The following is a 24,533-nucleotide window of genomic DNA, read 5'->3' on the forward strand; positions in this document are numbered from 1 at the left end:
GCAAGACTAAAAGTCGTTCGAATTCCCCAAACCTGTGAGCCAATCAGAGCTAGCGTACTATAAGCGAAATGCAATTGATACATAAGTAGCACGGTATTGTAAGCCTAGCATTCTTCTGCCCTTTGATCTTGATTTAAAAGATTTGTTAGACAAATATTCCCTTTAATGGGGACATTTCTACATTAAAAGTACGCTTGTTAGTATTAATAGAATATTTGTACCATCTTAACCCTCAAAACTTACATAAAACTACGGATGTGTATGAGTGCGAATGCATTGCTTAATGCCGTGCTTCTTTTGCATGTAAATTGATCCCCCGCTCTTTCTGAAAGCGTCACTGTTTGGCCGCCATCTTTGGACGAAGCTTGGGTTGTGGAACGACATCTCGAAATATCCAGTGTCATCTAGTACTTTGTACAGGTAGGATGTACTTCTTTCTCATCAGAATATATCAGTAACATTTTTCTGTATTTTTTGGGGTATATATGGTGAAGATATATCGAAAGTTTGGTGGAGAAACTGCAGTTGAAGTTTAGCGCGTCTGTTCACTCGTGTGGAACTTTTGTTTTATTCAAGCCTCAAGGCCAGCTATTCGTATTTCTGGGATCTAAAAGATTACTTTTGCGGAGTTTTGGCTGCCGTATGGCATTGTTTTATTTAGAATTTTGCTCGTTTGAATTAGTTACGCTTAGTATCTTACTTCTGGTTTAGTTATCCTTGTTAAAGAAGTAATTATTTGTAAACGAATTTCACCAATGGGGTTTGGCAGTGTTCCGACTTGATGCTCTTGCATACTGTCCTTAGCGTTCGCACAAAAACTCCAAATTACAGGACTGATTTTTCGTTGAAGTGTGATTCTCTAATGTCCTCAGGTTACTCACACATAGCTCAGCTTGGATATAATGAATATGTGGTTAACGGGTATTTGTGTTATATCTTAACAAAATACTTTTGCACACCGGAAAAAATAGATTCGAGGTTGGGGTCAGGTCGACACACAAGGTTGTGAACTAATAATATACTGTTGTTGCATACTACTAGTAGTACCGTAGTTTTGATTTTATAACAGGGAAACTTTTGCACAAAGAAATTCCACTTCCTAAAGTTTAAAGGGCCAAGGATCTGGTGAATTACTTCAAGTCCATGAAAAAAATTAGAAATTCTCATTTTTTTCATGGACTAGGAGTAATTCACCAGGGGATAATTTGGGAGCATGGTCAAACTTGAACCATTTTATACTGTCATAGGGAAATTTGGGATGCCATAAGCTACTTCGGAGTTGCTACTACGCATGTGCAGTGTCAAAGGTGAAGGCCTTCACCTCTGACACTGCACATGGGTATTAGCAACTCCGAACTAGCTTATTGGCTCATAGTGTACTACAAACCATCATCCGTAAACTCTGCCCTACTCATGATCTACCAGTATTAATATGAGTGCCACCACCAGAGAGTCAGCTGCCAACACTAAATACATGAAATATTCGGTATCAGGACAACTCGGCCCCTAGCCATTCGGGACAACTCGGCCCCTAGCTCAGGACAACTCGGCACCGAACATAAAAACTGACATAGATCAGCAAACAGAACAGGAACTTTTTAAAATCTATGTGAGGAATAAAACATGTTTAACTGCCAAACATTTCGTCTAAAAAAGATAGGAAATTGTGAAACTCTGCAGTCTGCAGGTCATTTCCCCGAAACGCTTTGAATCATGAGTTTGATAGTTTGAATATGAATGAGGAAGTTTTATCATCTCGGTTGTCTCAAGGACGCGTTTTGAAAACCTACATATAATGTTATATACATAAACTGTTATAATCTATGTCCAACAAAACATAATAATAATATCGGGTGTATTTGCAGCCAGTGCCACAGGCAGGTACCCAATGTGTAGGGTAATGAGGCTGTTTAACGTGTTCGAGGCACCTCCTCGAGCACGGGACCCCCGTTTTACGTCCCTCCCGGAAGACGATTTCGTGGAAAGCTTCGTGAGGCTACAGCAATCAGGACGTCCTTGGTTGGTCTCCCATCCAAGCACTGTCCGGACCGCGCGTTGCTTAACTTCCGAGATCGAGGGATCGGGTGTATCCAACGCGCCACGCGGCCATGAACTGCTATACATTTAGTTTCATCGGTAATAAGTTATAACCACTTTCATAACAGAACATATTTAGCGTAGCGAGTTCGTGAAAGAGCGTCGAAAATAACAAACAAAATGGCGTCGCCGCGTCGGCCCGCAACATATTTTTGACGGTCTTGTAACGTTTGAGACTTACGGAAATACAAAAATGCTTATGTATGGACTGAGTTTTGTTTCTTAAAATTCTTGTTCCACTTATCAGCCTGTCAGATCGGTAGAATTGTCATTCTTCGAGCCCCAAACACACTTCTCATGCACTGAGTAATAGGTGCCGAGTTGTCCTGAGCTTGGTGCCGAGTTGTCCTGAATGGCTAGGGGCCGAGTTGTCCCAGGGGCCGAGTTGTCTCGGAATCAAAATATTCAGTGATACATTTATCTCTTCAACAGGAAAAAACAACAACACATCTCCAAAATGGCAGAAGAAGGTGAGAACGAACTGTTGGACTACGAGGAGGAGGAACAGGAGACCACGACCGAGGTGGCCGGAGACGCCGCGGCGCAGAAGAAAGAAGTCAAGGGTTCTTACGTCTCCATCCACAGCTCCGGTTTCCGGGACTTCTTGCTGAAACCCGAGCTCCTCCGAGCCATCGTTGACTGCGGTTTTGAGCATCCTTCAGAGGGTAAGAGATCGTGTCTCCTTCAAATGGACAGTCCTGATCGTTAGGCTCTTGGACTTGTTAAAACTGAATAACTGATAAGTTGCCCTGTAAAATCTGTCTACTGCTTTTACTGGTAGGGTTCTGAATCTAAACTGATATCCTCTGGAAACAAATTTTATGAAGTTCAAAATGCTATGCGTGCTAGACTCTGCAATCTAATTATGATTCATTGTTCGAACCTTGCACAATATCTTTTTAATTTGTAAATGTAAGGGGTATGGAAATACAAGGTTAATAATTCAGCGTTAACTTGAAACTCGGGCAGAGGTTTCATTTGATACCCTAAAAAAATAAGCAAGCTATGACTAGCAAGACAACTGTAACTAGTGAAAGATAACACCTTCATTCAATATCTAGTGTCAAGCAGACACTTCTCATGATGAGTACACGTGGTGTTAACAAGGAGAACAATGCATTTCCCTCCACACCTGTTGTCAATTACACGGCCTTTGTTTACCCTGAACAACTGGTGCATGTATTATGTAGGATGCCTGCACCATATGTGGTGTGTAGCAAGATTGTATGCACATTTCTTTGTTTATTATGGTCTGTTCAAATTCACCAGGGCCTAGTGAAATCTTTATGTATGGTTCTAATATGGACTTGGTAGCACCAGTGCTTGCATCAGTGCTTGTAGATACATGGCAAGAATTGTATTTCAAAGTCTGCCATATACAGAAGCAAGGGTTGTTTGGGCAATAGTCCCCAAAACCCTTCCTATGAGGTGAAGAGACTTAAAACAGTATTACTGTTAGTCCTAAAAGCATCATTTTCAACATGAAAAACAAAATAAGCATGTAGGTATCTTTTATTTATATCTTCAGAAAATTTTGTTTAGGAAACACCCATATGGATATCAAATCCCTGGTAGCCTGTTGGTTATTTCAGCCAAGTTTTGTGGCATTGATGTGTTTTGGAACATAGATACCCATGAACTTGCACAGAATTGGCAGCTATGCCAAGTGCTACTGGTCCTATTCCAACTGTTGAATTTTTAAATGTGTGAAAGTTGAGCCCAAGTTAAGGGAGGATGTGTTTTCTGTTAAGATTTGAAACTTTGATGCGGAAGAAAATTTACAATTACAGTTGAGATATGTGTTCACAGCCACGCCACAAAGTAGGGCGAGTCTACATGGTATAAAATGAATATATGTATAACTACTGTAATAAGGAAGACTGTCTAAGGATTTGGCAGAATTGTTGCTGGTTGAAAGCAGAGAAAGCAATATGGTTCGTCTGAAGCATTACGCTTTGAGATTGACTAAAGCCAATAACAAATTGTTTGTTTATTCCCCACAGTTCAGCACGAGTGCATTCCCCAGGCTATCCTGTCTATGGATGTCCTCTGCCAGGCCAAGTCTGGTATGGGCAAGACTGCTGTCTTTGTCCTCGCCACGCTACAGCAGATCGAACCAGTCGACGGCCAGGTATGACATTTCTATTGCATTGCAAGAGCACACCTATCTTATTCTTATTAGAGTCTCAGACATCTAAACATAAAGGAACAGTCTAGAGAACCAGAGAAAAACAAAAGTGAGAACGGCTCTGGATAAATTTGCTCCTGGAAACTTTGCACAAAACTTTTCCATTCATGAAGCTTTGTGTGAAAAACCTGGCTTGTTGATCGTTCCATTGCCTATACAAATAGGTACTGTATTATTGGTTTCCAGATGTCATTTTCTTGGCTGTGGAATAACTTCTTCCAATAACTCTGCATCTATACAAACATGAAAAGATGGTAAATTTGAATCATTTATTGTTTTTCAGGTCGCTGTGTTGGTGATGTGCCACACCAGGGAACTGGCCTTCCAGATTAGCAAGGAGTATGAACGCTTCAGCAAGTACATGCCAACCATCAAGGTTTGTGTTTGTCTTCATACTTCTTCATTTGTTTTTATTTTTATTTATCAATCTTTAGGGTAGTCCCTTCAGTTAACAAGTAACTAATTTCCAAGGGAGCCCTAGATTTCAGGTATTTACCGGGTTCAAAATGGTTCAATCTTTTAATCTCTGTTTTTTGGTCCCTCACTACTAGCAGGTTAAAGTCGTCTCACACAAATTTGTAAGGATAATCTCTTGTGTTTGAATATGTGTTTCAATGATTAGTTTTCCCCCTCCTTATTAGTAAAGATTTGGTGCCCAAAGCCTATTTCAGAAGGGTGAAGGATAAGCAGCTACACCCAGTTGAATGAAGACCCAGTTTTAAAATGTACCTTTTTTTCATCTGCAGAATGCCGTGTTCTTTGGCGGCATGCCAATCCAGAAGGACCGCAACACCTTGAAGACCAACTGTCCTCACATCGTGGTGGGCACGCCCGGACGGATCCTGGCCCTGGCACGGGAAAAGTCGCTGAACATGAAGCACGTCAAGCACTTCATTCTGGACGAGTGTGACAAGATGCTGGAACAGCTAGGTGAGGCCTGAACTTTGGATAGTGTTTCTTTAGCAGTTGTGATGCTGTCATACTTTATGCAGCACTACATATCTTTTATACTTCAAGTTGTCCAACAAACATAATATACAAACTCACACAGCACACTAACAAACACAGACAGGGATACATATAAACATAACAAAAAAATTACCCAAAAGACACATACACACACAAGCTTACTCACATGCCTCTATACACCACATACAATCTGTGTTAGAGCTCTAAAAGTTTTGTATCAATTTGACAAATGTAAAAGGTGTTGTCAAAACTGTTCTGTTACATTGTATTTCTGAATGCTACATGGTCAGGCTGTCATGATTTGTATCATTGATGTGTTGCTGTAACCTTAAACCTTGTAATTTGATCTGTTGCAGACATGCGTCGAGACGTCCAGGAGATTTTCCGCATGACGCCTCACGAGAAGCAGGTCATGATGTTCAGCGCCACGCTCAGCAAGGAGATCCGCCCCGTCTGCAAGAAGTTCATGCAAGATGTAATTATTCCCCCCGCCTCTTCCTGTCCGTCACATCCACCTGTCAGTCATCAGTCGCCACTTACAGGGCGCAGTGTTCGAGGGTAGCTCGGCGCAGCAGGGAGTTAGAGTTCTGAAAAATCGTGGTCTGCAGAGATCAGAGGGAAATCTCGTCGTGCTGGTCAAGTTGTAGTAGTGCGGTCACACGTGTGACAGGCAGAGTGTTGTCAGGAAGTCAGAAGTCGCAGAAAGTTGAAGTCTGCAAGGTCACAGCCAAATTCTAAAGTTCTAATTCACAGAGGAAAAAAATAATAGAGAGCCAAATGTAAGAAAGGTAGCTGACAGTATTTGTTGCGCATTTCGTTGCTCTAAAAGCCAAAGTTGATCTTCCAGTTCAAATGAAAGCCTACGCATTGTAGAAAGAAGCAAGGAAAGCCTGCTTGGAAGCCCAGTTCCTTTGCGGGAAGGGCTCGAAAAGCGGCACATCAGGTTTCGCTGCTGGTAGGGTCTGTCCACCAGAGATTGGAGGGAAAAATCTTAGTGCTGCATCAGGCCACTTGTTCAAGAAAATCTCAAAAGTTTTGGCACAAAAGATTTGCAAAACGTGGTTGTGTCGAAGTCATTCTGTTTGGCGTGCAAAAGCACAAAATACTGTGACCTTCGTTTGGCAGAAAGCTTAGACAAGGAAGGAGTAGGGAAAGGTAGTGCTCGGGAGAAGTAGGGAAAGTTAACGCTCAGGAGAAGTAGGGCAAGCTATCGCTCGAGAGGAGTAGGGTTCGCGAGCTCTCGGGAAAGTGGGGGCACACGATGCTCTGGCTCGCAAAGCAAGAGTGACCGGTGTCCCTGCACATCGCGGTTCCGTGTTCGGGTGTTTCCTTCGCGTACGGTCCATAAGTTCTGGTACACGTGCCAGACAAGGGCCCCACAGTGCTTCAGAAAGGCCATTGTTATTACAAAAGGACTGGCAAGCTCTGGACTGCAGTGTTGAAAAGCAAGGCTTCCGTAAGCCTCTTAGTGCCATTTCTTCACCGGAAGGTTATGGGACTTCAAAGCTGCAACCAGCTAAGCATTGGGCGTTTCCGCCCCTTCGTCGGCCCATGTCCACGCCAACTTGTGGATGGGCAAGTAGTCGTGAGAGGGACCAGAGAGAGAGAGTGCTGTGTGTGTGGTGGAGCCTCTGTCTTCAGAGAGGGCTATTCTGGGTCTACCTACCCTGCCACCCCCCACCTCGGCACATGGGCAAGACCAGTCTGTTGCCAGGCAACTGAAGGTGGACTGGAGAGGAACTGAGGCCACCTTAACCAACCTTTTCCTCCTTTTTTATTTTTATACCTAGTTACATTTTATATAGGTTTTGCCTTTAGCTTTTAGAGGTAAGATTGGAACCAAAATTCGCTGAAAGATTATGTCAAACCTCAGATTTTGACTAGGAGCATTGATTTTTTTCCACAAAAGAATCTTGCATTTAAAATTTTTCTAGACCAGATTATAGCCTATCAAGTCAAGAAATAATGGAATCACTTATGAAATGCAGTTGAGCCTAGGTAGTTTTTTGTAACAAACTTGCATGCTTTTGTAAGGATGTCATAGAGCATGAAGATATAATTAGTTAAAATACAACCAACAGAGCTCTTGGTTTGCAGTTGAGATACGGTTTGGAGCGCAGATAGGGTTTGATATCTTGTTATGTAGACTTTGCGTTCCTACCGTTGTCAGGTCTAGGAGTGGCCAGAGATTTTATCTCGTATGTGACTGGTTGGACAATTTTTCAAAACCCGTAGCAGTGTAACTAAATCTGTGTCATGTATCGAATAGTTATAGCTAGTCTCTCAGATTCTACTTCCAGACCTGAAACTCTCCTTTCCACAAGGTGCAGTAAACAAAACACGAAACTTTTGGCAAAAGCCAATTCTGGAAGAATGAAGGCTTTGCAGTAGGAATCTGAGAGCCACTGCTATGTCTGATCATTGAAGTTTATGTATGAATGTTGTTGTAACTCCCCCTCCCCTCCCTATCTCTCCGCCCCCCTCCCCCCGTGCAAACAGCCCATGGAAGTGTACGTGGACGACGAGACAAAGCTGACGCTGCACGGTCTCCAGCAGCACTACGTCAAGCTGAAGGACAACGAGAAGAACCGCAAGCTGTTCGACCTGCTCGACGTACTGGAGTTCAACCAGGTAAGGACACGGAAGCATGAACTCTTGGTGATGGATATCTGTAGCACAAACTCACTTTTCAGGGCCTTATAGATCCTCCATGCCTGGCTAGTGTGAGGGCTGTTAGAAGCATAATTAAGTCAGGCTTCAGGTGATATGTCTTTTATTCAGAATTAAGAATCAACACTACTATGATTTAGCTTGGGCAATAAGCTAGATTCAAGAATTAATGTATTCAGCTTGCATATGAAACCTGAAGTAGTATTTCTAACTTAATCTAAGGAGTAGAATTTTTATTTTTTCAGTTATGATTTAATTACAGAATTCTGTGAGCATTTCACAATTGATGGAGGTTATTTGACAGGGTCAGAAGATCTAAAACACTTAAGCTTGCGAAAAGCTGTGCTAACCTCCGTGTTTGTGAAAACGCTATGTAGCCAGGATAATCGCATTTCGCAAAACGAACTACCTTATGATATCTATTGTATTCAATGGTAACATGTTGCATGGATGTTCACCCCCAGGTGGTGATATTTGTGAAGTCTGTGCAGCGTTGCATCGCACTCGCCCAGCTGTTGGTGGAGCAGAACTTCCCTGCCATCGCCATCCACAGGGCCATGGGACAGGAGGAGAGGTGAGCTCAAAAAACTAACTTCATTTGTTTTCTCGGTAGGAGGGAAAAGGTGGTTTTCAGTGTTTTTATAGTACAATTGTGCAATAAAAAAGGGGTTTTGAAGGTTAATAGAAGGTTTTGGAAGACTTAAAGAAGGTTTGGAAAATCTATTTTTGAAAACAACAAGAAACAGTTACTGAAGAAGAATCCGACTTTGCTCTGCTGTTAAGTGTCTTTCTAGGGTCAAATTGTGTATAACTCATCTCAGCTGTCAATCTAGTCAATAGGAAAGTGACTGGATCTAGAAGCATCCACTATTTTGTTGGACAAATCTGTTTTCACCACTGTTAGACCTAGAAGATTGACAAGGCTATGCAAGCTGTGTACAAATCCATCTTGTTGATATTTTCTGATCAAAAATGTTTTCTGTTCAGGTTGAAGCGCTACAACCAGTTCAAGAACTTTGAGCGACGTATCCTGGTGGCGACCAACTTGTTCGGACGAGGCATGGACATCGAGCGTGTCAACATCGTATTCAACTACGACATGCCTGAAGATTCCGACACATACCTGCACAGAGTGAGTCTTGTTCTCCTAAGTCCTAAGATACTGTTGTAAGCTGTTTTTAAGTATTATCTGATTTTGTAAAAATTACAGGATACTTCTGGGAAGTTTCACATGTCATTCAAATATGCATCCTCTTTGGTACTGTGTCTTCTTCATTGTTTCCATAACTAGAAAAATTACATTTTCCAAAGAGTTATAAGATTTGTGTTGTATTAAGTTCGGGTTTGTGGCCTCCTTTAGAGTTTGTTGAACTACTTGTAGTTTTGAGGTTGGGAACGCGGCATAAAAAGCCTGGCTATCAAGATCATTTTGTCAGCTAAGAGAACAGCTCTTCAGAGTTGGGGTTGTAATTATTGTTCTGTTGTCTCCAGGTGGCGCGTGCGGGCCGTTTCGGCACGAAGGGTCTGGCCATCACGTTTGTCAGCGACGAGAACGACGCCAAGGTTCTGAACGAGGTCCAGGACCGGTTCGAGGTGAACGTGTCCGAGCTTCCCGATGAGATCGACATCAGTTCATACAGTAAGTTATTTTACTTTCTACTAATACTATATTACAGTCCACTACACAGACTCTAACTAGACTTGTTTCTTGTAGTGTATATTGTAGTAAAGGCATCAGTGATTTTCACTTGTTTATAGTGTGAAGCAGCAGTAGCAAGAGCAGTTTTTATTTCAAATAGTTGATTATAGCAATAGTGAGTGATGGTTATTAAGTTTTGTTGTAAGCTTATTGTTTATCAGTGTTATGTTTTGTTTAGAACACAGGAAAAGTATGCACGAAATCTGCAGGAGATCGACAAAAATCTTGAAGTTGTATAGTATTTTAGCAGATATTATTTTTTCACTCAACTTCTAAGTTGAAGATTAAATGCTAGATTTCAACTGGAGTATAGTATGCCCAACTAGCAACTAGCCTTTGTTACACGATCTCACGCTGTAAGTGACTCATTGGTCCCCCCCCCCTCCCTGACCAGTTGAAAGGCTACTAGAAGGGTGATTTAGTCAGAGGTATGAAATGTAGTTCACATACAACAACTTGGAGGAACACTGCTGACAAGGTGCCTGCTGGAAGGAGAACATGAGAACGGTTGTGGTAGAATTGCACTAGAGTGATTTGTTGATTTTGGACACCAAATCACTTCAGTGCAGTTCTCCCATGGCTTGTATAAATCAACCTGCGTCATTCAACCACTCACACAAAGACTGCTATCAGGATATTCCTCAGACTTATTCTTCAGACTTATAGTTGCAGATTTTATTTTAGTTTGTTTAGATTGCGACAATGCAATATATATTACATGGAGCACTAAAAGCGATTTCTGATATCATGCACTACACGTTACATTTTAGGTATCTTCCATTCCAATCAGTTCTTCTAAAGATTATCCATACTTCTGTTAGTAATAACAATATTAGCATATATGTAATGCAGTATGGAGACAACTTCTATAGATATTAAATGGTTTGTTACCATTGGGGTAGATAGCACACAGCAGGTAGGGTGTAAAGTACTTTTATTTTTCTTCTATTTCTTAGGAAACAGAATGTTTGACTTTGAATACAGCAATTTCTTAATTAAGACCAGCACAAGGTGTTAGTTACTACTGCACAGTTTAGATCCTTTCCTTCTAGCTTTTATTGAAGAAAATGTTTAGAAATGTTCTTAATGTTACTCCACTTTGTTACAGTTGAGGCAAATCGCTGAGCTGACAACTGACATCCCACAACTACGAAGATACATAGCTGCTGCAGTTCATGAGAAGACCAGCAGATGGCACTCACCACTAGTTATAAAATACGGCATGCTGACATGAAAATATCTCTAAAGAACACTAGTGCACAACTGCATGCTTCTCATGTAGTGTAGATGCAAACTTTGACCAAGAAATTCTGTAAATTTTCCAAGCAGGCTTTTTTTGTCCAGTGATAAACTAATGTAGTTCATTTTCTTCGTATTTTGAACATTTGAGGAAAAACACATTGATGGATATTTGTAGTTTGTCAGTTCTTGTGAAATTGGAAGGTATTGTAGTCTTAACAGTTAACATGTGTTCCTTTTTGTTCTTTATTCAGATGTATTTTTAGTGAGAAGTTCTTAATAGTCTCATCTGTATTACATTTTTTTCTAGAAGTGAACTTTCTGTATCAACTTGAACAGCAAAGATGTGTACCTTTCAAGAATTGTTAAGCTACATCAACAATGTTAAACATCTATCTGTGCAACTAGAATACTACACAAGGCAAGATTCTATGTCTGTCTCTTATATATACATTGTACAACCTTGCAGCCATCAGTGTCTACCTGAAAGAGTTGTTACAACATTTTATTGTCCTTCGGTTTTAGCGAACACGTGATGAGTCTGAAAATGATTCCAGAGGTAACGTAAGGTCTGGTGTACCCGAGCCTCAAAACTTTTAGTCTGTGAGTTTTCTATCAGTAAGTTGTGATGACAAGAACGCTGTGATCATGTACAAATTAGGTGATTGTTTCCATGGATGAAAACTGTTGTGTTCTATTGAATAAATTTCTCTGTTCTACGTGAATTTTTTTTCTTGATTTTTGTTAGTGATGTGTGGGCAATGGGTAGCCTCTACCAGGCTCCAGAGGCGACTGGAAAGAGTTGAAACCGGCCAAATAGACAGAAAAACATGCAAGAGGAGTTAGTCTGCAGTAGGGGTACAGTTTGCCGCTCTGGATGGCATATTTGACGCCCCCCGTAGCCAACTCCCTTAGCATACTATTCACTTTATTAGGCCAATTTCTATTATTTTCTCTGCCATCCCGCGGGGCCTGGTAGAGGCTAGGCAATGGGCAAAAAAGCGATTGGATGAATGATCGAGTAGGTGACTTGAGTAACTCTCAAGAAGACACTTTACATACTCAAAGTGCAAAACATGCGATCTTTAAGAAAGTAGGATCTACTTCTGCTGTAACGTACCCCTCTCACTCTACTGCCTTCTTGGCATCTAAAAAATGTTAGATAACCAGAATCACGTGTGCTGTTGTCCACTAAGATAAACCAGGCTCAGCCTGGAATGGTGACTGTCTCTACTTGTGACGTTTTGGTGACATCTAAGTCGTTTTCACATCCAGATGGCAAAACCCCAGTTTCACGACTGTAGGCGGGCCGCTTTCCATATTTGATCGCACGGTCACTTTCCTCCAGCAGCTAAAGGAAAGATGAATTCCAACAGAACTGATTAGTAACGGGCTGTTTTAGTAACTTCTTAACTCCTATAGCTATCTGCATATTTCTTTTAGAATGTTAGGTAATAATTACGGAAACAAACCATCAGCTCGTGAAATAATACTAACCGCCGGATGGCAGGACTTGGCAGATGAAGCGTTCAGCCGAGTCGCAATTTAAAACGAGCCACTGATGAAACCCGTACACGGCACAGTGTTGATCTTCCCAAGAGTTGTCTGTTTGAACGTCCGCCCAACTGCTGTACCCTGTCCCCAAAGCGGCGCCGTCTATCCACTCCCAATTGCCTTCTTGTCGCTCATCATGTAAGCCGAACCAGAAGAAGCGATTCCAGTCTCCTTCCACCTCATCCTTCAGGGAGATCAGGAAGGCGTTGATCCCGGCGTCTCGGGGCATGGCGAGGGTGCCTCCGTCAGCAACACAGGTCTCGGTCGATTCGGAGAACGTCTTTTTGATGTCAAAGGCTTTGTAGCAGATTTGGCGATACTTCTTGTAACCGCCAGAGCAGGCCGCTGAAAAATAGGATACCGACATGGTCTTCAACGACAAGGCACAATTTCTAGCATTTGAAGATGAACAAGGACACGAAAAGATAAATATGTAAATATATTTGGCGTCTAGTCTTATGTTTCGTTGCTGTTTGGAACCTCATACGCGTACTTTAACGGACCCAAAGATTGGCCATCTTCTTGAACATAAATCAAGTGCTGGAATCTGGTCTAGGAAAATATCATAGAGAGACGGTTTATTCTTACCTGGCATGTGGGGCAGAGTGCGCTCTTCCTCCAGTTTGTCTAGCACATTTGTCACGTTCAGCTTCTCCAGTATCTTCTTATTGTTCAGCTTTATGTCAGAAAGGCCATCAGCTGTCCTCTGGTCAAGCTGGCTGATTGACAGCTTCAAGCCCAACACTGTCACGACTGTATAAAGAAACAACCACGACTCGTTATGGAGAAAGTTGAACCGGTTAACCTTTTAAAGGAGTCCTAAACTCCAGAAGGCGGTGTTATTTTCCACTAGATTATGTATCAACCAATACATAATCAACCGACTTTTTACAAAATTCTGCTTGTGGTAAATTTTACAAGATGTGTTTTTTAAAACAATATGATACTCACTAAACCCCTGCAGACCCTACCAGTGTATTCCCTATGCGTAAACATACATTTTTAAACGTGGCTATTTTCGGTGTAAATGAGGGTGGTTAAGCACGATATGAAGGCCAATTGTTAATAAGATATAAAAGAACACATAGCCAGAAGGTTTTTCTTAACCACCCTGACATTCTTTTTGTAATCTAATTTTTGTCAGGCATTGTCAGGCACATTGTAAAAAACACATAGGCTGAGGGGGAAGCAGGACAACTCGGCCCATTTCCAACTCGGCCCATCGCAAATCTGGTCAACTCGGCCCATTGCGGAAGTCAACTCGGCCCATTGCGGAAGTCAACTCGGCCCATCGGGGTAGTCAACTCGGCCCATCGGGGTAGTCAACTCGGCCCATCGGGGTAGTCAACTCAACACTTTATTGAACCTGTTTAGAACCTGTAGATAAGTAGTTTTTTTTTTTAGTTTGTTTACCGCATGTCAGGACCAGTTTCTCATGTACCGCTACTGATGTGTGAAAATAACGTGTAAATAAGTAAATATTTAGCTAGTCGACTTTCGTTCGTAGTTTTTTTGAAGATGAATAGACCGATTGCTATAATGTAATAATAATATGGAATGGACATGTTAAAGTTTACGTCTTCTGTAAATCTAAGTTTAATGTTGTCTTCTGTAAACGTTGTTCTGTAAAGTGCCAGTTATAGTCGTTTTACCTGTTGAAAAAGAAAGCACAAGTTGGATTAACTTGAATAAAAATATGTGTGCAAAATATCGTGTGTGTGTTTGTGTTGGGCCGAGTTGACTAGGGAGATGGGCCGAGTTGACTAGGGAGATGGGCCGAGTTGACTAGGGAGATGGGCCGAGTTGACTAGGGAAATGGGCCGAGTTGACTGGGCCGAGTTGGTAATGGGCCGAGTCGTCCGACATTCGCTGAGGGTCACCTGGGGAATTTGGTAGAATACTGAACGTTTTGGATGCGCACGGGACTAGTGGGTACTCTATCGTATACTGGTAAAAATATTCATTTCTACTTCCTAAAATTACCATCTTTTGGAAAATAACTTCCCCCTCTGGACTTTGGTTAACCGGTTCAACTTTCTCCATAACGAAAGACTAATTACAAATTTAGAAATTTGTAATTAGTCTTTCGTCTTTCACCTCTGTTCCCACCAGCTCAATATTTGGATAAGATCGCAACACCCACAAACGTCCTAGAGAGCACACCCTAGCTAGCCAAAACAATACGAGTGGGAACGGCGCCTTGTAACAGCATGTAACCATGGAGCGCACCCTAACCAAAAGTCAGTGGGAATGGCCCCTGTAACAATATGTAACTGTGTATATATAACTGCGAAATTGTAAATGTGTTGTGCTATATGTACTGATGTATGATTAAATAAAGATGTATTAAAACAAACAAAAAAGGCCGCAGCACTCACCCAGAAAGATGACAGTTCCAAGCAGGACGATGGTCGCAAGAGCAATGGCCTTCCAAAAGACCTGGGACTGACCGGGGCTTTTCATACCGACACCCGGGATACAACCAGCGGTCTCAGCAGAGGCAGATCCAGGGTCGGCGGCTTTACGATTGTCGTGAGAATCGTTAGAACCTGCAGGATGTACAGTATACACAGTAAAAGCTTCTGCTATGTAGAGAAATAGCAATAAAAAGGAGAAAAACAAGGGTCCAAACGCGAGTAAAAGACAATGGGGGGTAGTTTGGTTCTAAGCACAGTAAAACTAGGTGAATGGGGTTAATCGTTTTCTTGCGATTTTTATTCAGACTTCACTTTGTATCGTCGACTGGCCTGCAGGTATACAACAGTTCTTTTCGTGCTTCTAGTTTTTATGTACTTAGAATATTGTTATTGATCGATTGTAATTTCATCCATGTCTAGTTCCATTGTAATGTCTTGTCTTTTTCCACAGGACTACCCTGGAATCCAGGGCAATTGTACCGGCGCAGTTGTACCGGCCCGCGCCCGAGTTTTCCCCGGGCCTACCCTCCCGCCGCCCCACTATCCGCTAGCCCACAAGATCCGCGGATATTGGGTGGGTAGCGGAGAGTGGGACGGGGTAGATCTTCGGGGGGAGCGGAAGGGTAGGCCCGGGTAACTCGGAGCGCGGGCCGGTACATATGCTCTGGATTCCAGGGTACCGCAGGACTAGCCCTTTGCAATAGCCACACGCTCTGAGTTGGGCAGCCCTGGCTGTGCGTGCTGAAAACATGTAGCCAAACCAATGAATAAGAAAAATAAATAATTCCGAAACTTTCGAGTAACTTACCTGGCTCTGCTGATAAGTCTGAGGTACTGGTAGCCTGGTTCACGCCATGGGCCCTCCTTTCGGCCGAATCCCTCGACGGGGAACCCGTGCCGGCCTCCTCGTAGTCATTGCTTCCATCGTCGTTACAGGTGGCGTAGACGTTGCAGGCCTCCGTGTAGACGTTTCCGTCCATCGCAAACAGTACGGTCTTCTCACCACCAGCTTGTGTACCAGAAATGTAGTTTTTCAAACGTGCAACGCTACTTGTTTTTGTTCTCTGTAATGTTTTGACGCCCACAATGATTGTCTGCTTGCTACGTTGCCAAAGGATTACATGGATAACATCAGCAGAGAGCCCGGTCTTTGCACGGGGAAAGATGCAAAGAACTCCAACTTGGAAGGAGTCGCTCGAAGGCTTTTATGATTTAACGATGTCCGTTTCATTTGACCTAACAAAGACGTACCAACTGCCACTTTCGTCACACGCAGACCAATTAAGTTCACGGCACTTTCGCACACTAAAAAACAGATCTTCTTTGTGTGATAATGTTTTTTATCGATGACATTCGTAAACGCTTTGTGTGTTTTGTTGTCTTTTTAGTCATTTAATTATTTATTAGTCATACTTGGACGTGTTGCATGATATTCCCATTATAAAGTCAATGGTAGCACAAATCCAATTTAGGACGCAGCGAGGTCACCAACGTGCCGCGGGTCCAGAGAGATAGGGGTTAAGCTGATGCCCTGAAGTAACATGTAGAGTCCAAGAACAAGTTGAGCAAAAATTATCTTCAAGAGTAACACGACAACTTGAATCTACTTACGTAAGGTTTTATAGTCTTCAGATGACTTATGAATGTATTCATGGTCCACTAAGACAGAAGAAGTCAACAACAACAATATTAAAAAAGCAACTTTATGTATCACTCAGAAATGTTGCATTCAGGTTATCAAAGTTCACCAAATTCAACATCTCTGCTTCTGCTACAGTACCACAAGTCAACCTGAGAATTTTAAACAGCAATGTTGCCAAGAGCCATACTATACACAGCAGTTCATTTGCATGCAGAGCTTGAAACTATCTCACAAATATTTCATAATGTGCCGGCCTTCACAATCCTATGTGTAATGTTCTTACGTTCATGCCTGTACATCGTCAATGAGCCTAAAAAAATTCTCTCCCAACAAAATTTGCTATTCTGGCAATTATTGCTGGATGACAATCAACATCTATGTAATCAGTCCTCTATGTTGGAAGCAATACCTTAAAGCAGTACTGAAGTACATGTACAGTTGAAGTAGGCATCACCTCAGCAAAAGGTCTTTACACAAAGCTTTCCTCACAGTGCAGAAGACCTCCCACCTTGTTAACAATCACGAAATGGCATTCATCTGTAACAATCTGCACAATTGTATCAGGTTGCTTGAGAAACTGTCAAATTTTATAACCTGCATGTCTAACCTTCATCAAAGTCTATCAAACAATGCATGCTTAAAACAATAATTTGTACATAGATATTCTTTTCAAAAAGTACATACCGCTACATGTCCGACACATGTGTAAGAACAACAACTTATGATGCTTCAAAGCTGCCTTGCAATCGCTGACAACTTAGTTGTCTTTATTTCTCTGACTCGAAGGTGGAAGACCGCAGAGCCCACTTGCTTTACATGAGATTGGCATACAGCTCATTGGGCCATTAACTATTGCAGTTTACAACGCAATTGTCCAATTTTACGACACACATTCTCCGCATGCCACTGAACACCCCGCCACAGAGAGTTCTCATCATTGCGTTCAGCAAGAAACTCGGACCAAGACAAGGAAGACCTCGTGAAGGTCTCCTAAGTAGCCTGATAGACGACTGTAAGTTGTACTTACACCAGAGCATTAGAATGGTGACTCATGTGTTAAAATACCTTAGAGAAATAGCATCAAACAAACGATGACAATGGGTCAGGGTGTACAAAGAGGTGCACTGATTTAGTTGTAAATTGCAGTCTAACCTTAATTCCGTTGATTCAACCAAGAACGGTCAATATAATCATTATTATAGCGTTAGGCCATGCCAATTTATTTCAGTGGTTCTCCAACATTTTAACGACTTAAATTTCTAGCAAGAGTACATCATGAAAACTGAAGGATGGAAGGAAAACTTGCACCTGACGTTATCAACTATCTGAACCTGTGTGTACAGATTTTCTCCACAGACTCAGTTTTGAATGATCTTCTGTCAGGTTTGTTGGTTTTAAATCTGAGAATCAACAAATAAAATTGGTGTGGCTTTATTCAATGTAAGACATAGTCAATGTACAGCAGTGTTTATCATGGTGCATGTACATGTGTTGTGTCTGCTCCTGCGTGGCTTTTCACCGCATTCTTGGTACGCTCGTACCAAGGCTTCATCTTGGTGTTCTCCATCAAATCCTTGAAGGTATCGAAGCCCTCAATGCTGCTCAGCACCCCATAAACTGCCTGTGAGACCAAAAATAAACCATTTTTTAATAACAGTAAAAACAAGGCTACTTAGGCTTAGAGTCAAGAAAATGATTTCAGGTTTAGCCATTAGCACAAAGAACCTATATGGATCACAAAGGCTTCTTTTTTCTATCTGTTGGAAGAAAACAAAAACCTAAAAATGTCATTACTGCTTTGTCCAAGACATAAGTGACTAAGTCAAAATGGATGGAGAGTAGAAAAATCGCCATTGAACTTGAAAAAATGATGACATGCGTATTACTAAGTACACGTACATGTTTATCAGGGCTGTCTCCATCTTTAAATTTTTTTCTGTCCCACTCATTGTTTGAGATCCAATGTTTTAATTTTCGTTGTTACATCTGTAATTTTTAGCCTACAAAAATGCATTTTCATCAATCTTATGTCAAGAAGTTTCCAATTGTTTGGGACGGACAGGGTGACACTTTTTTCCGTCCCGACAAGCGAATTTCCATTCTGGGACGGAGGGACGGGACTGCAGAAGGTTGGGTATCTACTTTCTTTGTTTTTTGTAGGGACTCCAGAAGGCCCCCTGCTAGCTAATAGCCTGCTTACCAGGTCCGCAAGGTTGGGCTGGCTCCCTCCCATGAACTTCTTCTTGCCCACGCCCTTCAGCCAGTCGTTAGCGGCGTCGTACAGCGACTCTCGGACATCATCCTTCAGCTGGTACCTGTGGGGGGATCAGGTTACATGTCAGGAAAGTGAAAGTGATTTCGAACCAGTTAAGCTCAATGAACTTCATTGTTAATAGTTGAGCTACTCTTCCAGTGGTTGTGACAGAGAGGACAGATGTTACATGTATATACATGTACTAGTACACTAATGCAATCCAAAATCAAGTTCTGACTTCTTTTACATAAGTCTATCATAGTTCAGGCCTCTCCCACCATTTACAACTCATAATCTCATGCTGAAAAGCCCTATTCATATCTATGCCGCTTCCTGACATCATCAACATATTCAATCAGTCAGTCGAGTAGCCATCAGCACGGCACAAGTTGCAAACGGTGGGAGATCCCTGAACTATGACGGACTTATGTAAAACATTTGAGAACTTACTATAAATACAGAAATGTTCGCGGTGGTTTTATGTTCGCGGTTTTCACAGTGAACTTTCAGCGCGAACCTAAAACCACCGAAAACTTTTTGCCTACCTATGACTGTAGCGCTACTATTGTTTCAAACACGAACTTTAAACCACCGCGAACACTCCATTTCCTTCCTACCGCGAAATAAAAACCATGCGAACTTAAATGCATTTACAGTAACTTTGAGGTATATTCACTATCTAGCGGAGTAGTTAGCACAGTAGGGGTTTCTATTTCTAAGTTTAGCTCCCCTTTAACATGAAAAAAAGCATAAAGAGGGGTCTTACTTGCTCTTCAGTCTCTTTGCTATAGTCCACATGATGGCGGACCCTCCGTACTTGGCTGCCCACTTCTCCCAGGGCCCAAAGTTCTGTACGTTGGTGATGTAGTCAAACGCCTGCAGAGCCTCAGCCTGGGAGCGGTAGATGTTGGGGGCCAACATATGTACGAAGTGGTCGTCCACCCACTTTCTCCACTTCACCTCATTTCTGTGGGAAGAAGAGGAAGATTGTGAGGCATACAGTCAAACCTGCCCAAGGCGACCACCCGGGGGACCGAGCAAAAACGGTCGCGATGGACGGGTGGTCGCCTTGGGCAGGCCGCTTAATGCTTGTGCCTATGGGGAAAATTTTCGGGACCGAGAAAAAGCGGTTGCCATGGCCAGGTGGTCGCGTTGAAGAGGTGGTCGCCTAGGCAGGTTCGACTGTAATCTGTATTTATATCATGTATGCAGTAGACTGTCACATAGAGACAAAGAGTAACACACAAAGGTAAATGTAGTCCCATAGCCTTTTTGAGGCTGTAGGAGCATCGGGTTGTTATCCATTGTGCCCAGGGCACGGTATTGGAAGGCGGAGGCCAACCCTCTCTCCATCCACCACCTTTTGCCTACCTAACCTAAGTCAGGTACACATTTCTATGACTGGGTTAAGTGAGGAACTTCATGTAAAGTGCCTTTCCCAAGGGCACAATGTAGGGGCATGTCAGTAAGGGAATTCGAACCCAGGACCTCTGGGTGCTGGGCCAAGCACCCTACCATTAAGCCATGTGATGCCAAGAGACTAATACAAGTAGCAGGCCAAACAGGACAGGACGTATCATTCTATGGATTGCCTTTAGTATTTTATTGTTGTACTCAATGTAACTGTAATGTTTAGTGGTCTGCAACATCAGCTTGTCTGCCTAGCCTCCTCTGTGCAGAGGTTATTCTAAAAAAAATTGCAAGGGGGAGAATTGCAAAGGAGCGAGGGGTGGTGTTGAAGGGTGGTTTCGAGTTGTAGAGACTTTAAAGTTAAAATGGGGCATTCTTTGGCTTCCTGAGGGGCAAAATTACTGTCAGACAGATCACAGTGGAAGACTGTGGCCACAGGTGACCTAGTAGTAGTAGCATCCTTCCTCAATCAGAATTGTATGCTTGTCAGAGAATCTGCTCCCCGGGCCTAGGGTAAGGGGGCGCATGGTCAGGGCATGGGGGCACTTCGCCCCTGTTCCCTTCTTTGATTAACCCCTGACTGTGTAATTTTTGATAAAGACTAAAGAAGTCTGCATTCCAAACTAGGTATTGCAGACATCTCCTCGGTGCTGCGGTCACGTCGTCTCTGATGGTACGGACACAGGGAAAGAGCTAGTGGCTGCATCCACACTATCACAAAACTGCAGTTACCCGGCAACAGAAGTCGTGGTAGACCAAAGAAATCCTGGATTGAGTGTGTTAAGAAGGACATTACAGAGTGCGGCCTCACCAACGTGGACCCGCTGGACAGAGCCGCTTGGAGGCGCTGTGTGAGGACTGGCCGACTGCTGCCTACCCCTGCGTCAGGGAACCCCGCAGCAGTATAATCTAATACTGGATACTACTAAGAGGATGTCCCACCTTCTCCTCTTGCCGTACTCCTCACTCATGGTCTCCAGGTCCACCATGACCCAGTGCCTGTTGGCGATCTCCCTGACTTCCTTCCCGTTGGCGTCTTCCGTCACCATGAGGGGGTAGTAGGTCACTATCTTGTCCAAGTCCTTGTGTGTGTTCACCATGAACGTCTTCAAGATGCTGATGATCACTGAGGAGTCGTTAAGTTGCTGAGAACAGAATTGTGTAAAGTTAAGCGGTTTGATTTCCCCCCTATCTTTGATTCTCAAAGTTTGACTACTAATAATTTACAAATTAAGATGGAGTCAATTTTGCTTTCCTATACTCAGTAGGTTATACCCAATGTACCTTGGTCAATAGTTACATTTAAAATTGGTCTTTTCTGACAAAGTCTATGTAATTTTTACATCAATGGTCTACTGTGTGCTCTTTGGTGGGACAAATTAGCCATTAATGATTATGTCAAAGAAAGGACTCCTAGCCATACTAGCTAATTTGGAAGTCCTTTCTGTGACATCACCACCTGTTGCTAATTTGTCACACCAAAGAGTACAGAGTAGACAATTGATGTAAAGATTACATAACAACTTTACTAGTAGATGTTTTCAGAAAAGAGCGATTTGTTCCACCAATGTCTGATAGAGGAAATTTCATGTCACTGTCACTTGATGCTTGTACCAAAGCTATTCAGTTACAGTCAAACCTGTCTATAGCGGTCACTCAAGGGACTGGCCAAAACTGGCCGCTAAGGACAGGTGGCCGCTATGGAGAAAATGTCGATTAATTGACCACGAGTGACACATGTTTTCAGTACCCACTGAGATACATTTATTCACCGTACAGTACACATGTAAACATTACATAGGTAAGGCACATTTTAGAAATTTGATTGTTGTTCTTTTACTTCTATTATGGGCTTGAAAAAAGAATATTGTATCTGCCAACTCCAAAATCCATGGCTTGTTCGAGCTTCATGTCTGAACAGACCAGCATCGCCATACTCTACTCTTGATCCTTCGCGACTGCTTCGCTGCCGGCACACGCGTCACCAACGAGTTTTAATCATATGAAACAAAGTCCTTCGCAGCAAAATGCCACCTAGTTAGTTAAGAACAAAATATATGTTGCTCAGTTGCCACTTACTGTTCGTTTTCGACCGTTTTCAAACATAAAATCGTGGCGACAATTTTCCTTGTCTGTTGTTGTTTGCTTGTCATGATCGGCTTCTACCATTATGCTAATAGGGTAATGAGAGGAAGGTCGCCCTTTTGAGGGCTTTTTTCTTTTCAGAAAATTGCAACAGCCCAAATTTTACATCATAGTAATGTTATCCATATTTAGTTTGAAGCTTTTGGTTAACTAATTATCCTCAGTGATAGTTTGCAGCAAAATAAATTTAACACACTATACCTCCGCAACAGTGGTGTCTTCCGATGACCTTTATGCTGCTCCGCCATTTTGAAAATCGTGTTTGGGCACATTTTCGGATGAATTCCCGGGGAAAACGGAAATATTGGGCCGACGTTGAAACAATTCGCGAACTTGGCGCATCAGATACATGTGCGGGTTGTATTTTCAAAAAACTACCGTAACCTTTGCCCAGTCCAAATGCACAGAAATAGTCAAATATGCTACGATGTACAAACGCAAGCCATGTGAAGAAATACTTCAGTTTGCGTCAAACCATGGATAATCTAACAAAGATAAAACATTCTTGTTTTCTTTATTATTATTCTGTCAAGTTGAGTTCACATAAACTTGATAACTGCATAAAAAAATGAAGATTTTGAACCCGGCGTGCGGTGGCGATGCGGCTTCCACCGCCGCACATTGACCGTTATCGGCAGTGTTACTGTACTCGCGGGACCGAAAATCGTCTGGCCGCGACCGCGTTGGACAGGTGGCCGCTATAGCCTAATTCTTAATGCTTATGTCAATGGGAAAAATCCAAGGGACCGACAAAAAGTGACCACTATGGGCAGGTGGCCGCTATGCAAAGGTGACCGCTAATACAGGTTTGACTGTACCTGTTTGTCATCTTTTCCGTCCACTTCAACGATAACAATGGGGACCTTCTTGTAGTCGGACCAGCTGATCTCTCCCCGGGAGAGGGGGTTGACCTCCACAGTCTGGTAGTCAATCCCGTAGTAGTCCAGAAAGGCGCGCGTCTTGCAGCAGAAGGGACAGGTCAGGTACTGGTACAGGGTCACCTTCATAGGGGGGAGGTCCACTGAGCTCTGGCACTGGAGGAGGACAACAAAGGTTCAGTGGGGTTCAAGCGCCAACAACTGACCAAACCAATCCGGACCTTTTGGCCTAGCGGTTAGAACGTGCGGTTTGTGTGCTGGCCCGGGTTCGATCCCCAGGAGCCAGGAGTTTCCTGTGTATATTTTTTTATATCGTTCAGTCCTTTGTAAATTATGGTTGGGTAGCCCTGGCTGTATCTTTTTATACAGCCTAATAAATAAAATCAAATACACAATGATCTAATCTCCAAGCAGATGTAGGGGTGTAAATGTTTTCTGACTGACAAAGCTCACAGATCCGACTGCACATGTCCAGGTCAAAGGTGAAGGTTCCCGGGACATAAAACGAAACAGAGACTACAGAAGCTGACAGCGCCGTTTTACTCACCTGTGCCGTTGTGACAGGTCCCTCGGCGGTTGTAGCCATGGCCTGCCGATAACTGTAGGTGACATAACCTGCCCCTGACACCGCCGTCAGACCGGCGACACCCAGCCCAAGTCTCAACCACCGGCCGCCACTTCTAGTACTGTTCGCAAAGGAGGAAAGCTCTCTTCTCTGGATCCCAGCATCTCTAAGTGGTTTGAAGCTTGCCTTGGAGCTTTGGGTGACGCCGCATTGCGAGCAGTTTCGCAGAAGCGGTGTAAAAACGAACTTTTGTCCCGCGGTACGACAGGAGTTCCACACGCTGGCGGCCATCTTGGGTCACTTGCGTAACCTTCGCTGCCGCAAACCGACAAGAGGAGTTTCTTGAACGTCGTAAAATAGCATCGCAGAAAAATCCTGTCAGTAGTCGAAAAATGTGCACTGTTGACAGGATAATCCTGTAATTAACAGAATTTTTGCACCATTGGTAGGATAATTTTGTCAACCGTACATACGGTGGACTCGACTGGTAGGATGATCCTGTCATTAACAGAATTGTTCACACTATTGACAGGATGATAATAGTGCAATAAAATGTTCTTTAATGATCTTTAATATTGATAGGATATGAATGATAACTTCACTGAAGTAGTAAACTGAAAACAAAAAAAATAGAGAAAGAAGTTAAGAAATATGAATTCTCGCACTCACCATTAACGTTAACCGTTACCTACTACAAGAGATCTCTAGACCACAAATGATTGCCTTTTATTGGTGAAAGCAAGAATCTTTAAAATGGATTTAATCTAAAGCTCCTTCGTGACAGAAAGAAAGCAAGGAAGAAAGAA

General features: G+C 42.7%; 3 protein-coding genes across 3 annotated transcripts; 1 reads left to right on the forward strand and 2 right to left on the reverse strand.

The window, feature by feature from the left end:
* Nucleotides 1–294: 294 nt before the first annotated feature.
* On the forward strand, nt 295–11,587 carry LOC136441612 (spliceosome RNA helicase DDX39B). The gene is made up of 11 exons (XM_066437998.1): nt 295–420; nt 2,530–2,762; nt 4,101–4,228; nt 4,569–4,661; nt 5,032–5,215; nt 5,611–5,729; nt 7,754–7,885; nt 8,389–8,498; nt 8,912–9,056; nt 9,416–9,563; nt 10,732–11,587. The coding sequence occupies exons 2-11, from the start codon at nt 2,555–2,557 to the stop codon at nt 10,746–10,748; spliced, it is 1,284 nt and encodes a 427-aa protein (XP_066294095.1). The 5' UTR covers nt 295–420; nt 2,530–2,554; the 3' UTR covers nt 10,749–11,587.
* LOC136441614 (C-type lectin domain family 3 member A homolog) lies at nt 11,112–16,423 on the reverse strand. The gene is made up of 5 exons (XM_066438001.1): nt 15,642–16,423; nt 14,795–14,965; nt 13,005–13,169; nt 12,360–12,761; nt 11,112–12,213 (listed from the first exon to the last, which is right to left on the reverse strand). The coding sequence occupies exons 1-5, from the start codon at nt 15,811–15,813 to the stop codon at nt 12,197–12,199; spliced, it is 927 nt and encodes a 308-aa protein (XP_066294098.1). The 5' UTR covers nt 15,814–16,423; the 3' UTR covers nt 11,112–12,196.
* Nucleotides 16,424–16,520: 97 nt separating this feature from the next.
* LOC136441613 (prostaglandin E synthase 2-like) lies at nt 16,521–24,057 on the reverse strand. Its single transcript, XM_066438000.1, has 6 exons — nt 23,710–24,057; nt 23,103–23,318; nt 21,082–21,284; nt 19,496–19,696; nt 18,676–18,790; nt 16,521–18,096 (listed from the first exon to the last, which is right to left on the reverse strand). The coding sequence occupies exons 1-6, from the start codon at nt 24,016–24,018 to the stop codon at nt 17,947–17,949; spliced, it is 1,194 nt and encodes a 397-aa protein (XP_066294097.1). The 5' UTR covers nt 24,019–24,057; the 3' UTR covers nt 16,521–17,946.
* Between the last annotated feature and the right edge of the window lie 476 nt (nt 24,058–24,533).

This window comes from Branchiostoma lanceolatum, chromosome 9 (assembly GCF_035083965.1).
Source record: "Branchiostoma lanceolatum isolate klBraLanc5 chromosome 9, klBraLanc5.hap2, whole genome shotgun sequence".
NCBI classification, from domain to species: Eukaryota; Metazoa; Chordata; class Leptocardii; order Amphioxiformes; family Branchiostomatidae; genus Branchiostoma; species Branchiostoma lanceolatum.

Coding starts and splice junctions, on each gene's coding strand:
- LOC136441612 (XM_066437998.1), top strand. CDS start 2,555: ATGGCAGAAGAAGGTGAGAACGAACTGTTGGACTACGAGGAGGAGGAA. Junction 5,216..5,610: donor CAAGATGCTGGAACAGCTAG/GTGAGGCCTGAA, acceptor GATCTGTTGCAG/ACATGCGTCGAGACGTCCAG. Junction 7,886..8,388: donor ACGTACTGGAGTTCAACCAG/GTAAGGACACGG, acceptor GTTCACCCCCAG/GTGGTGATATTTGTGAAGTC.
- LOC136441614 (XM_066438001.1), bottom strand. CDS start 15,813: ATGGACGGAAACGTCTACACGGAGGCCTGCAACGTCTACGCCACCTGT. Junction 14,966..15,641: donor AGACTTATCAGCAGAGCCAG/GTAAGTTACTCG, acceptor TACATCCTGCAG/GTTCTAACGATTCTCACGAC. Junction 12,762..13,004: donor CACTCTGCCCCACATGCCAG/GTAAGAATAAAC, acceptor CCTATTTTTCAG/CGGCCTGCTCTGGCGGTTAC.
- LOC136441613 (XM_066438000.1), bottom strand. CDS start 24,018: ATGGCCGCCAGCGTGTGGAACTCCTGTCGTACCGCGGGACAAAAGTTC. Junction 18,791..19,495: donor GCAAAGAGACTGAAGAGCAA/GTAAGACCCCTC, acceptor ATCCCCCCACAG/GTACCAGCTGAAGGATGATG. Junction 18,097..18,675: donor AGCCCAACCTTGCGGACCTG/GTAAGCAGGCTA, acceptor TTGGTCTCACAG/GCAGTTTATGGGGTGCTGAG.